The 14,093-nt window shown below is 36.8% G+C and overlaps 3 protein-coding genes across 4 annotated transcripts; 1 reads left to right on the top strand and 2 right to left on the bottom strand.

Annotated features, from left to right (window-relative positions):
- Positions 1 to 203: 203 nt before the first annotated feature.
- LOC105196338 lies at positions 204 to 7,134 on the bottom strand. The gene is made up of 5 exons (XM_026132776.2): positions 6,328 to 7,134; positions 2,839 to 6,108; positions 1,735 to 2,591; positions 1,507 to 1,650; positions 204 to 1,249 (listed from the first exon to the last, which is right to left on the bottom strand). The coding sequence occupies exons 1-5, from the start codon at positions 6,581 to 6,583 to the stop codon at positions 1,016 to 1,018; spliced, it is 4,761 nt and encodes a 1,586-aa protein (XP_025988561.2). The 5' UTR covers positions 6,584 to 7,134; the 3' UTR covers positions 204 to 1,015.
- A 137-nt stretch (positions 7,135 to 7,271) lies between these two features.
- LOC105196337 (ribonuclease P protein subunit p30) lies at positions 7,272 to 9,548 on the bottom strand. Of its 2 annotated transcripts, XM_011162240.3 has the most exons (8): positions 9,321 to 9,548; positions 9,015 to 9,238; positions 8,711 to 8,913; positions 8,438 to 8,506; positions 8,140 to 8,340; positions 7,944 to 8,011; positions 7,734 to 7,813; positions 7,272 to 7,667 (listed from the first exon to the last, which is right to left on the bottom strand). In XM_011162240.3, exons 2-8 carry the CDS (start codon positions 9,112 to 9,114, stop codon positions 7,570 to 7,572), a joined length of 819 nt encoding a protein of 272 aa, XP_011160542.1. In that variant the 5' UTR covers positions 9,115 to 9,238; positions 9,321 to 9,548; the 3' UTR covers positions 7,272 to 7,569. The 2 variants fall into 2 exon arrangements, with proteins under 2 accessions (XP_011160542.1, XP_011160541.1); XM_011162239.3 differs by having other exon boundaries at positions 9,015 to 9,536.
- Positions 9,549 to 10,476: 928 nt separating this feature from the next.
- Positions 10,477 to 13,386, top strand: LOC105196401. Its single transcript, XM_011162337.3, has 3 exons — positions 10,477 to 10,566; positions 11,171 to 11,550; positions 12,105 to 13,386. Exons 1-3 carry the CDS (start codon positions 10,516 to 10,518, stop codon positions 12,934 to 12,936), a joined length of 1,263 nt encoding a protein of 420 aa, XP_011160639.1. The 5' UTR covers positions 10,477 to 10,515; the 3' UTR covers positions 12,937 to 13,386.
- Positions 13,387 to 14,093: the final 707 nt, after the last annotated feature.

Here is a 14,093-nt window from a genome sequence, read left to right as displayed (position 1 = left end):
AACTTGATTGAATTTCTTCAGTTCAAGTATTTATGTATTTATTTGAATTAAATATGTATATGTAAGTTAAGTTAAATATATAATTACTTAAACTAAGCTTCAAGTATATTTTATGTATTTAAGTTAAATACATAAAATATTATTTCAAGTAAAAAAATTTAAGAATTAAAAAATTTAATCAAATTAATGGCTTTTTCCCAATGCAAAGTTAGATTTGTGCATAATGCGATTAATCAATCGCTAAATTAAAGAACTCGCCTAGAATCAGTATTTATAACATAAAGTAACTGAGCTAAATAAAGCCCACTCTTAATTAAAATGTAATTTAAAACTTTAAATTAAATTGATTTTATTCACCCTGGGTGTCTGTAAGCTTCAGCTCTATATCTGCGTCTTCAGATTCATTATGTTAGTCTGAAGTTTCGAAGCGTGCCGAGCTTCGCAAAATGAACTTTGTATAATACCTTCAATATTTTTTGCATTTCTTTTTCTTACACTCTAAACTGCAAACAGAAAACTTAATTAAAACGAAACAGCAATTATCTAGACTGGTCAGCGTAATATATTCCATGATTCATATCACTCTGATCTAACGATAACGATGAACGTGGAAATTACATTATATCGTCGATACTTCGCTGTCGCGTGCTATTTTCCTTTTCATACAAAAATTAATTCAATATGTTGTCCGGTGATCGTTTGCGTTTAATACAGTTTTTCTTCCTTCGTTAAAGTTATCGCTATGAAATTGACATTATTATTGGCACACGCGTACTTTTCATAATTAATAAATTCGTTTGGAATTCGCAGACAGAAAAATTCAATGAATGATTCACAGCCATCGGACAGCGAACCGATCTTCGAGAGTAAAAAAAAAACACACCTACGACATCATTAATACAAAATGATTCGTGACTAGAAGAAATTATTACACATAATGCCCTATAAAAAAACATTTTTGCTAGTAGTTTTGCAATAGTTTGATTTAGAGATTTTTTTCGACGAGAAGCAACAGTCAGTGGAGTGAAGAATCCTCAGCGATGATCGATGATGAGGAAACATTCTTCTTCATGTCGCAGCGTCCCGAGATTGATTTCTGTCCAGATGTCTTAATTCGCAGCTGCATCAATAAATCTTCTCTTAGACTGCCGGTAACATTATCAAAGTCCAAATTGCCGAAATGTTCCACGAATAAATCTTCCAATTTCTTTGACAGCAATTCAATTTTTCTCGTTCGTTCATTGTCGTGCTGTGAAAAAAACGTTTGTTTTTTTTCTAATTGAAATCTAATTAAAAACGCAAATTAAACAAAACTGAGAAAAATTCGCCTTTAAGATTTAATTTCCACTTTTTAATAGTAGACGTTGAGATATTAAATTCGAACTTTTCAAAGATTGAATGATGCAATTTCGCACAGTGATTAATTCATTTTCATCGCGCGGCTTTTACGATCATTAAGGAGATAAATAAAACATAGAAAAATCATCAAATTTTTTTGCTGCGAACCTGGTGATACAATTTTGCATTGTTAATAATGCGCCGGAAATCTTTTATGGCATGTTCGACTTTATGATAAATCCGGTTCTTCAGCTTGTACTCGACGATCTCGAGAAACATTGGGCTCTTAACAACCTTGCAGTAATCTTCCATCTAAAAATTGAAAAGAATATGTTCAAATATTACGTATTTCCGTACGTATTTCTCTTTCTTTATTTTTTTTTTTTTTTAACTGACTATTAATGCAGATGAAGACTGGGCATCCTTAGTGTCGCACGAGAGCGGATACTTGAGGATCTTCGCCTCGTCCATCTGCCAGATAGTCCGATGAATTATCTCCAGTTTGTTGAACGCCAGAGGGCTGAGGCACTGCTTCCTCCTGGAACTGCACCACACCGACCAGCCACGATCGCCCGATTTACTGGCCGACTTGCCTTCCAAGTGTTCCATGTCTTTCTTCTTGCCGTGATTCGTTTTCGTGATAGCTGACGATTTCAACGTTATATTGTTTGACTTGACAGCGCTGACTTTCGCGCATGATCCCTCCTCTAATTGGAGATCGTCCACATTTTTCACTGTTTTCTTGTCAGCCGATCTTCGTGATTTGTGTAGAAGTTGATAGGATTGCTCGGGGTCTTTCTTCTGGCACTTGCGGCCGGGAATTGGTATTACGGTGATCACCGATGAATTGGTCGCGCACGACTTGGGCGGTTCTTTCTTTTCCAGATGTAGGCTGTTCGTTTTCATAGATCTTCGTACTGTTTCAGAGTACGTGGCTCTTCCGACATGACTTTCCAATTCTTTTGTCGACGTCTCGCCGTTCTTCGCGAAAGAACTAGAAACGTGCTCACGAGAGAAAATCGCTGGGTATTCGCTATCGACGATCGTCGCACGAGTCTTTATATCTGCGTCCGCGATTGGCGACGATGCAAGCTGATCCGGTTTTACGTCGACGATTTCCGAGCTATTCGAAGATCCCAAACTTCGTCGATCTACGTCGTCTTTATGTCGCTTCTGCTTGCCGACGATACTCGCGTTATTGAGAGTCCTGATCAGCCAGGAATCCGTTTTCACGTTGGTCTTGATACCAAGAGCTATTGAACATGCTTTTTAGAAAAGGATTGTTTTGCTTATTACTAGGTACCACCTGCAAAAAGATCGCGAGACATTCTTAAGTAGTTTCGATGATCCGATTAACGAAATTTGAATAAAATCCTCGCGAGAAAGTTTATTTTAATCTAGTGCTTCGTTCAATACTGTTCTAATAAAATCAATTCTTTGATTAAAAAATATATGATAAAATATATATCGTTGAAATGTATATCTTATAAAGTTCTTTACCATTCTCATCCTCGCGCGATTGAGACACCGATACCACACTCGTACTAGGTGACAATCTGCACGTGGACTCTGAGTCATCCTCCGAAGCTTCGTAGGAAGACACGCAATCGACATTACCATATTTTATTAATTTCGAATCGCTCTGCCGTAATGTAATTGCTTCGGCATTTTCTTCGTTCTTATCCTTCTCGCTATTACTGTCATTGCACTCGACGTTTTCGGACGTGTCGCCACAATCCTTTATATTAAGGGCCTCGAGAAGTATCTCGGCCGAGGCGCAAGCTGCTTTCCAGGTGACGTCCTGACGAGTGTCCTGCGACAGAGATTCTATGCGTTTCAAAATCCTAGGTGAGCTCTCGAAGTTGAATAGAGGCACAGGCAACTGCGAAGCTGGCGGGAACGAGGTCTTTACCAGTGTGGCATTACAGATGTTGGTGGACAAGACTGGCGCGTTCGTGTGAGGTAAAGGCGTCGATGATGCTGGTATCGATACACTTTTTCCATTATTACCGCCCGCGTTATGATGACCGTTCGCATGATGACTGTTGCGCGACGTTGTATTGTTGTTCGAGCGACGATTGGATCTTCGCTGATGTCTCTTTTTTGGCACATTATAGCTACCCGGTTTCATGTACACCCGCACGTCTTCCGAGCTGTCGTACTCTTCGGGAGCGTGTTGCACGTGAAAACGATTGCCGATAAAATTGCCGACGGCCCAAGGTGTGCTCTGCATATTAGGCAGATTCTGCAACGCCTGGAACTGCCGATTCGTGTCGATCTGCGGCTGCTTGGCTACGATCATCGAGTATTTGGGCATCTCCTGAACGAATAGTCGCGATGTCGAATTCTCGTTTGTTTTCGGTTCCTCAAAGGTCGACGTAACTACTGGTTGCGCGTTTCGCATGCTGGCAAACCAGGCTGACAAGTTCGCCGCCATTTCTTCGGATTCCTTGTCAAATGTCCGCGGCTCAATTTGACTGAGCAGAGTCACTTTATTTCTAGGTACAGCCGGAAGTTCTAGTTGATCAATTTGCGATTTGCCAACGTAAAACGGATTAACGCTTGTGCTTTTAACTCCGTAAATTTGTTCGGTATTCCTGCTGCTTCTTGAATTGATATCGATGCTAGGAAAAAGCCCTGAAGAGGAATAACTGACATTGTACGTTGGAATTCCCGGATTGGACGTAGTATTCGCAGAATCTGAGTGACTGGATAAAGGAAACGTAAAGGATAAACAGTTTCGCGTGTACAATCCGCTGTAGCTTATAGGGGAGTTTCTTATTGGATGCTGCAGTCGGATTGATTCGGGGTTATCGGATGTTGCAAGTTTATCTTCCTGCGTGTAATTGTGTCTTCTATCCTTTGTTGCTTCTGCGCTGTTTTCCATTACTTTGTTTCTCAGTTGGCAAAATTCAGCATTCAGTGATTTTTGAGTGAAATCTAATTTCTTGGACGACAATGTGTCTTTCGTGCGAAGTTTGTGACTTGCCAGACCACTGACATCGCTGTGACACGTGGAGACGTTCGGTACGGATTTTGAGGTGTTAATCAAAGACGATAAATTCTCGGTAATTGTCCATTTGCTCCGCAATTTGCTTTCTTTTGGATTCATCGATTGCTGCTCCCGCTGACTGTTGGAGCTGTACTGAAAATTACGCAGACTGTTTGTTGGCAATGATATCGACATCGTGCTGTGTGGTTTCTCCAGTGAAAAGGATTTGCCAATTGCATTTTGTTGAGAAAAAGAATTCGAAGTTTCGGACGGGACAAAAAGATCATAAGTCGTATAAAGCGAAACGTCGCCTGGGAACGACGATGTTGCGTTGCGTTTCTGATCCGTCACCTCTTTATTTTCTCCGAACTTTTGGAAGGTTCGCACTATTTGTTTCAGTAATTCGCACGTGCTTTCTTCCCACGTCTGAAAGTGTGCGATTAACTCGGGATCTAATCTGTCTAGTAGATTAGGAAAATGTTGTTTGTTCAGATAATTATCGAGACTCAGCCAACCGTTGCTGATGCGCAAGAGAGCGTTTATGAGATCGTCGGCGAAGATTCGGTCTCCAGCAAAGACTGGAATGCAAGTTGAAGATTTCGTAATCGCCGTTCTAGTAGCAGACGACATACACGTTAACCAGCTTCGTTTGTAATCCGTTTGCGAATCGTCAGAATCGAGAACAATCTCAGCCTGCGTGCATCCCCAATAAGCTGTCTTTCGGATCAACTCTGGATACTGTGATCTATCGACGCAGGGACCGTCCGTTTGGACGCCTATCGACGTTCCGCTCTCGTACTCGGAGCAAAAATCAGAAAACCAATTTGACTTGTTGTCTCCTGCGCCATTGAATAATGTCGTAGACTCAGTTTTATTGCTGGGTTTCGATTCCTCCTTGCCCAAATCGTTCGAAGACGTGGTGTTGCACAGGGCGGAAACCATCTTCTCGGCCTCAATGGTAAAGTCAAAGCTGGCCGAGGACTCGTCGGAGTAATGTTCCTCGTCCGTCTTCGCGACGACAAAGAGAGGTTTCTGCAAAGCACATTCGACAGACTCAACGCTCCTATTATTTTTTGCAACAGTTTGCACGTCACTTTTGGAAAATGTCTCAATCTGTGAAGGCCAGCCATTCTCGTTGTGACTCATTGGAACGATTTGAGACTCGCAAGGACTAGATATCTTGTCCACGTTATGCTTGTATGGCGTGAAATCTAACGTGGACGAAAGCTTCTCTCCTCGCGGTGATGCGAGGACTAGACCAACTGGCGGATTCGAGAAGAGCGGAGAGGACTGCACTGTTACTGGAAACTGGTTGTTGTTGAAGCTGACTAGGCTGTTGTAGGGATTGAGATTGGTAAGCGGGAAAGATGAGTTGGAGTTGACGGTTTGCAGACTGCAGGTATTGGTGGCAGAGATATTGTAGTAGGAATTCTGCATCGGATGCTGTTGCTGCTGCTGCTGTTGTTGAGCGTTTTGTCGGTCTTGGATGAGGCAAAAGGTCTGTACGTCCGGTGGCTTGAAGTTGAAGGGCTGTGGTAACAGATGCGTCACTCCGGAATTATTACTGTAATGCTCGTTGTGCAATGGTCCAGCGTGAGTGAACGTGGATGAAGCTACTAAGAATGATGTGGCCGACGGAGGGATCGAAGCAATGCTGGTGGACGGTTGATCGAAGAGCACCATGGGTTTTGGATTGTACGAAAGTTGTTGTTGTTGCTGTTGATAGTATTGCTGACCGCGAGTTGGCTTGTTCTTGGCGTGCCATCGATTATTTTTACCTGCATCCGCGCAAAGTATTTTAATTGTCATTTTCAAATTACGTAACTTTATTCTAGATTTACGTAAATACAATCGTTAACGTTTACAAATGTTTTTGTATCATTTTCAACGCTGTTTTATCACTGAGAGACTTTTATGAAACAAAATTAACAAAAACAAATGGAGAATAGAAGAAAGAAGCTGATTTATATGAAATTAATTAGAATTATCGTTCAGACCTTGAAAATGAGCGGGATTCGGTGAAACAACGTGAGACTGAACGTTCGGGTAAACGTATGAAGGATGAAGCGCTGTTCCACACGGTTGAAGAGTCACCATTGGATTAGTGACGGGAGCATATAGAATTTGTTGTTGCTGCTGCTGCTGCTGCTGATGATGATGATAAACGGACGATGTTGTCGATGGGCTTGGACTCGGGGTTGATTTGAGATGATGTACGGACGATCGATTTGATCGAGCAGCCGTTGGGCGCATGATCCGTTTGATCCTTGGATCAAAATTAAATTTTCCACCGTCTCCGAGTCGATGTTAGCAGCTTCTACTGGGCGAAAGAATTTGTTACTTTTACGTTATCAGTATCACAACGTTACTGTCTGAGGCATTGTGAATCATTCAAATCTAAATGCCATTTAATTGGTTACGTCATTCGCATTCACACGTCAAATTATATCGCTTCATTAAATTAACTTCGCGCTGATGTTTTACTATACTTTGTAACAAAATAATTAGTTACTTGGCTAAGGCCATAAAGCTGCTGTGATAATATATATTGCAACCAAAATACATCACATTAAATGTAATAAAGTTAAGATAACGTTAATTAAAAAATCCTTATATATATTTTTTTTAACTCATAGTGTGATAGTCGTTTATCTAATTGGGATGAATATAGCCGCTGTACCAGCTGTTGATTGAAAGTCATTTAATTTCTTAAAAAAAAGTCATGCATTTATAATAAACATTTTTATTCCATGATATTTTAAATAATTAAGCAAATTAATACGTAAGATAACACTGCCTCTAGATTGTACTATAATTTTCTTAATATCGATCCTCGGTAACAGTAGCATAATTGAAATATAAAGAAATATTGAATAATTACTATATGTAATAGAAATAATTTTTATTATTTAAGAAAAGAGAAATCATAATACGAATCAAGTACGAATGTTACAATTTAATAATGTTTTATCATTATAAACAGAGGCTTACACATACAGTGTATTGCGAGAAAAGTACAGAATAGGCTAACAGATGGCTCTACCAGATAAATTTAAGAGAATTCTGAAACAAGAGTATTTTCTGAGAGAAATAAAAATTTAGAAATCTATGTATATTTACAAAAATATAATAAATTTACTTTTTGAAAATAACATATTATTGGCATGTATAAAAACTATAAAACAGAATTTTATTTATTAAGCATAAAATATAAAAGACAAATTATTTGTAGTTAGAGATTAATTCTTTCTTCGTTTCTTTTCCACTTCTTCGTCATCTTCCTCTGGCTCTTCTGCAATTTCTACCGTAAACACCGCTTTGCCGGCTATTCGCTTTTCTGAAATAAAATAATTTTTTTTTATTCAGCCTTCTGCAAAATAAATTTAATTAAATAATAACTTACTGGCTTTCAAAAGCAGCAGTTGACACTCGTTTAATATGACTGCTTTTGCTATATCTCGTCTCAAACCTAATGCACATCCACTATGCATTGAGATAAATAAAAACTTGAATTATGGAAAATAGAATCTGTATAAGCAATGCTTTTAAGCATTTAATTTTGTAAATATTTCTTATGAAGTTCAGTAATATTATACATTAGATCAAAGGATACAGATTTATGATATCATAAGGATTCCTAATTAACTTTTTGTTGCTTGCACCACTAGACATGATTATATTCTACAACATACAAATAGATTGCTTTAACATATTGATAAATAAGCGTATTTATCACAGCAATGATCAATAAAACTAACTTATAATAAAAATGTAGTACACGTATTTAATAGCATATATTACATATCTACCATGTTTATTCGGCACATTTGTAATTGATAAGAATGATGAAGAACTGCTACACGTGTGCTTCGTCTCAAAAGATCTACGTACTGTATCTCGAAATACAGATCTCTTGCTATTGCCTGTCGATATACTTTACGATTGATTTTTATGCCAGAAATTTCTGGCCTTAATGTAATAAGATCTGCTTTTGTTTGTTCACAAGTTTTCTAAAACAATAAATAAAAATATAAACAATAAACACAAAAATTCAAAGAATTAAAATTATAAGTTGAAAAATATTTGTATGTTTATATGTATACTAACCTCTAAGAGATCTTGCTTTGTTGGAGCAAGAGCAAATATATCATATTTTCTAAAATTTGCATGTTGCGTCTGTAATAAACAATGTACATATACAGTATCACTATTTCAAACTTTCTATTTTGAAAATAATGTAACTATAGCTTCTATTAATATATTGTAAAAAAAATATATTAATATCCTATTTGTATAAGTTAAATATGTCAAAATTAGAGTTACTCCGCTTTCAAAATAAATGGTTTAAATATTAATTTTATATAAAATTGTGATATGCACCAATACGTGAGCTTTTTCAACACTTGAACAAATTAATGTTATCCTGTTAAGAATACACAGTTTTCCTTTCCATTTCTCATTTAATTTTGAAACATCAATTGGATTCGGCACCACATTTGTTTCCAGCTTTTGCTTCTTTTTTTTATCACTTTCTATGGCACTATCATTTACAGTTTGGTTCAATGCCACTGTTCTATAACCCACTAATACAAAATAAATTCATAGGATTAATTATAGGATAAAACATAGAATAAATAATGAATTAATTTATTCTTATTATCTACTTTTCTCATAACTAACTTACTTTCATATAACTTTACTAAAATATCATTTAAACTATCCACACCTCCATTTGGTACATTAACACACAAGTCACAAAATCCTTCGTATGATTTGAAATTCATTTTCGTAAAATCTATCAATACAATTGAATATAATTTGTATCGATATTGGCTAAATCAAGTCTAATAAGCAGAACAGAATTGGGTATCGTAATAATGAAGACACCATCAATATTACAGGAAATTTCTATATTGAAGGACAAGAAATTGAATGAGCATATTTTGTCAGAATATTTATAAAACGCTACACGTGTTTTGCACACTTCTACCTATTGTTGTCTATGTCTACAGATTTCGTAAGTATATCAAAGCAATCAATATTTGCTAATAATCACACTTCAAGAAGCAATCTTAGCATCACAACAAATTGAAAAAAAAAAAAAAACTATTTAATGTAATAATCTTTTATCGTTACGAAGACTACGCGAAATCCCCGTATACAGCTAGTATACAACAAAACAGCTGGAGGACTTCCGCCATATTGTTGAGTCAGTTGAGTCATCAAAGCTCATGCGTCGACTAACGTCGAAGAAACGCGCGCAATTTGTATTTCTTAAAAGAAAACAACCAAGTGTCGCCCCTCTGATTTTAATGAGCTTGGAACATATTAAAATAAAAAACATATAGAAAGAAACAGTTTTATAAGTGCTCAGTCATACGTTAAGGGAATAAAACACCTTTAAAAAAAAAAAAATAGTTTTTTTCTTTCGAAGCAAACATTGTTGAAACTCTAAGAGGCAGAAAAAAATGTTCTAATGAAAGTTGAATGGTTTCAAGAAAGCTTTATAATAGTAATAAAAGATTCTTTTAATTTTTTTTACTGCTGTTATGAAGTACTCTTGAAAGCATTCAACTTTCATTCAACTTTTAGAACATTTTTTTTGTCTATTTGTATTTTAACATATCCAAGCTTAAAATCAGAAAAAAAACACTTGGTTGTTTTTCCCTGTTAGTAGTTTTAAAATAAGAAACATGTTCAGAAATGCCCTTAAAAAAAGCTATAAAATAAATTTATGTGCGAAAATGAAATTCAAGAAGAATACAGAAAAGAACTGATGGGATATAAAGATTTGTAAGACAAAGTCATTAAGATGTTATTCGACAATGCGGATCGCGGAGTGATACTGTCGGAGATTAATCATCGTGAATGATTGATTTGACAGAACTATCTCTTATTCCCAACAACTCTGAACGACTGTTAACCGGGAATTATATTGTTATACGCCTTACGAAAAAAATGAGACCTTGTTTTGTTGTGAATTTTTAATTACCAAAATATGCCGAAATATGATTACCTTCGCCATCATATCTTCGATCGAAGGATGCGCCGTTTTGAATAGAGAATAAATTTGTACGTGTACTTGAACTCGTTTCAAAAACTATATAAAGACCGAGTTTATATTTCTTGATTCAATATAGTCTGAAGCGTCTTTGTTGGCTGAAGCTACCGAATTAAACTTAATCATGGTGTTCAAGTTAGGACTTGTTATAATGGTTACCTTCGCAAGTTGCTTAGTAAGTATTAAACTTGCTTGTAGCGCAAAGATTAGTGATATTGAAAGTTTCACGAAAAAGTACATAGCTTTGACGTTAAAAGTTTCACGAAAGAAACAGTTTTACTGAAGTATTTATGAATTTAGTTAAACACAGTAAATACAGATTATCAAAATAATGATGACGTTTAAACTGATAGAATATCAAAATATTTGCAGTATTATTCATGCTTGAACGTTCTGTATAATTATTTTAGTGGTCCTATAAAATTATTTTCAGATCTGAATCTAGTTAAATTAGATACTAAGCCGTTTTTTTCGATGTGGCAGTAAGAAATTTAGAAAATTAAAGTTCCGTTAAAACAAAATTTATACTCAAAATCAAGTAACAAATTTGTATTACTTAATTATAATTCCTATACTAATTAAAAAAAAATTAAATTAATTAAATTAATCTCTTTTTGATTTATTTTAATCTTGATAGTCTTGGTTTAAATAAATTTTGATCGTTCAATGTTTCGATACTCTTTTCAAAGAGTAAAACATTAAAAAAAAATTAAAAGATTTATCCTTAAAATTTACTCTGAAAAAAGCACAAAGATTATAATTAAATATTGTATTTTCAGGCGGACGAGGGATATTCGTATGAGCGTCCCGACAAGTCTTTCGATCGGGAAGATAATTACAAACCGCGCGATCAATCGAACGACGACGGGATCCTCGGTGCGGCTGGGAAAGATTATCCGATTTTCAACAAAGTTCCGTGGACGCAATTCGCGTGCGAATGGAGATATCCGGGCTATTACGCCGACCCTGAGGCCAACTGCCAAGTGTTTCACATCTGCCAACGCGGCGGGCAAAAGGACTCGTTCCTTTGTCCGAACGGCACGTTATTCAATCAGGAGACTCTGGTCTGCATGTGGTGGTACACCGTGGATTGCTCCCGCGCGCAAAGTTTCTACTCCATTAACGAGGCGGTTGCAAAAGCAATGGAGGAAGCTGATAGGTGAGCACGCATTACGTAACGAATTGTTCAAAATACATACCGTATATACCGTGCGTCCATACGGCATTCGCATGCGATTACATAATCGGCATCTTCTTATCTCCCGCGGTTTGATCACAAAAAAAAATCGTTGCAATAACATTTCTTTTAAGGTTCCCGTTGAATTATCTCGTAATAAAATGATAAATAAGTCACGCGTCCCGTTAATTATAATAAGTACGCTACTTTCATTCGAACAGGAAGGCAATCACACTCAAACTCCCCCGCTTTCAGTTTTCACCGCTGGCGTTTAAAGATCTAATAGATGTAACGTCAATGCGTAAACACTTTATTAAAAAAGTTTCATGCTGACGTAAATTTTACACCTATGTGAATTTAAGAAATTTTACTTTCTCCTGCATTATAACATAGAATTTACTATAAACATTTATAGAAAGTGAAATTTTTATATTTAACTTGAATTCATCTAAACTTCTAAACTTCATACTTGGTATTATTAAAAGTGTTCTCTACTATCGCTAATCGTCATTCATTTTTTTTTTTTTACAATGAAGCCGCATCAGAACGCAGAAGCTACTCTGGAATAATCAACGCGACTATGACGAGAATACATCTGGGAATATGAATTGGCAGGATATACTACGAGAACCGAAGAAAGACAACACTCTAATTCGTCATAATCAAGATTTGGATGACTACAAGCAACTTCCCGGTGAAACACTTGCGCATTCTAAATTTTCCGCTAAAACCTTGCCGAACGACAATATTCGTTATGAGAATAGACCGTGGAATAAGAATTGGGAGGATATACTACAAACACCGAACAAAGACAGCACTCTAATTCGTCATAATCAAGATTTAGATGACGCCAAGCAACGTCCCGGTGAAACACTTGCGCATTCTAAATTTTTCGCTAAAACCTTGCCGAACGACAATATTCGTTACGAGAATAGACCGTGGAATAAGAATTGGGAGGATATACTACAAACACCAAACAAAGACAGCACTCTAATTCGTCATAATCAAGATTTAGATGACTCCAAGCAACGTCCCGGTGAAACACTTGCGCATTCTAAATTTTCCGCTAAAACCTTGCCGTACGACAATATTCGTTACGAGAATAGATTTTGGAATAAAAATTGGCAGAATATACTACGAGGATGGAACAAAGGCAGCACTCTAATTCGTCATAATCAAAATTTGGATGTCTCCAAGCAACGTCCCGATGAAACACTTGCGTATTCTAAATTTTCCGCTAAAACCTTGCCGAACAACAACGCTCGTTACAATTCCTATAATTCATCGAAATCGAATAACAAAATTGATGCAGCAACTGAGAAACAAGCGACTTTGCAGCGTCCACGAGCGTTTTATCTGCCTATGTGATTCGCAACTAATCGATCAGCGTTACGCACACATCATACATAATATTTTAAACATTTTATGTAGAATATCTCGATCGCATGAATTATAACAGCTTTATTTTTTTTTAAGTGTAGCAGAAAGTACAATTGTGTGGGAAATTACGTTTTAACACTTGAAGAGATTATTATAAAGTTTAAGAAACGAGAGAAAAGGGAGTAACGGACTAAATAATGAAACTGCACAACCACAAAACTTCAGCAGAATCGTTTAAGGTTTCCTTAGCATTCTGTTGGCCCAGTTAACAGACTTTAGAATCGTGCCTCACCAAGTCATGCTCTTTTCATGTAATCATTCGTACGTCGTATAAAATGTAATTGCTTAAAGTAATTGCGACTGACTGGTTGAGCATAAAATTTGCAAAGGGTCTAAATTGTACACGTTGTTTAAAATAAACTGTTCTATGTGCAAATATATCAAAGAAAGAGTTCGTCATTTTTTTAACTAATTTTCGACATTTGTAAAAAAATTCGTCATTTTTTTAAACAAATTTTTCTACCAATTACCGAATATAAAATACAAAAAATAAGTACACAGTACAATAATAAGGTTTAAAAGCTTGTGAGCAGTTCTAAAATTTCGTAAAAACTAATGAGCTAAAAAAATTAATATTGAGCGCTGAACAGACTCTCTTAAATTTCTCAGCTTGTCCGGCTAAATGGATTTCTCCCACGCGAGCAATCTACCTAATCCCCTCGTACTTTTGCAGCCAAGTTACATTCAAGATAACTTTGGCTTATAATATCACGATTTATGGTCGGAGGAAGGGCTCTCGTCATCGATAAACGTGCGATGAATAAGTGATGGCGCAAACGCAGACACAGCTGGCGCTTCTCTACGTCGTCTTTGATATTTCCCGGATTCTCTGAGAAAAAGGGGGCGAACGCTGAGTGATCCGCGAGGGAGGGCGTCTAGATGTTCTGAATCTACATCTGTCCACTGCATCGCGCCTTAATTCTCAGCGCCGATTCCGCCGTCACGATCATTCGCGCGAAGGTCAATCGTGATTCGTGGGGATGGGCGCGCGTCTCCCGCCTTAATATTCTCACGGATCGCGCGATTCGAATGCTTCTATTCATAGCTTTTGAACAGATGTAGACGTAGAACGGACGTGCGTCAAT

Source organism: Solenopsis invicta, chromosome 4 (genome assembly GCF_016802725.1).
Source record: "Solenopsis invicta isolate M01_SB chromosome 4, UNIL_Sinv_3.0, whole genome shotgun sequence".
Lineage (NCBI taxonomy): Eukaryota > Metazoa > Arthropoda > Insecta > Hymenoptera > Formicidae > Solenopsis > Solenopsis invicta.
The sequence above is the reverse complement of the archived record's forward strand: the minus strand, read 5'-3'. Positions and strand labels throughout refer to the sequence as shown.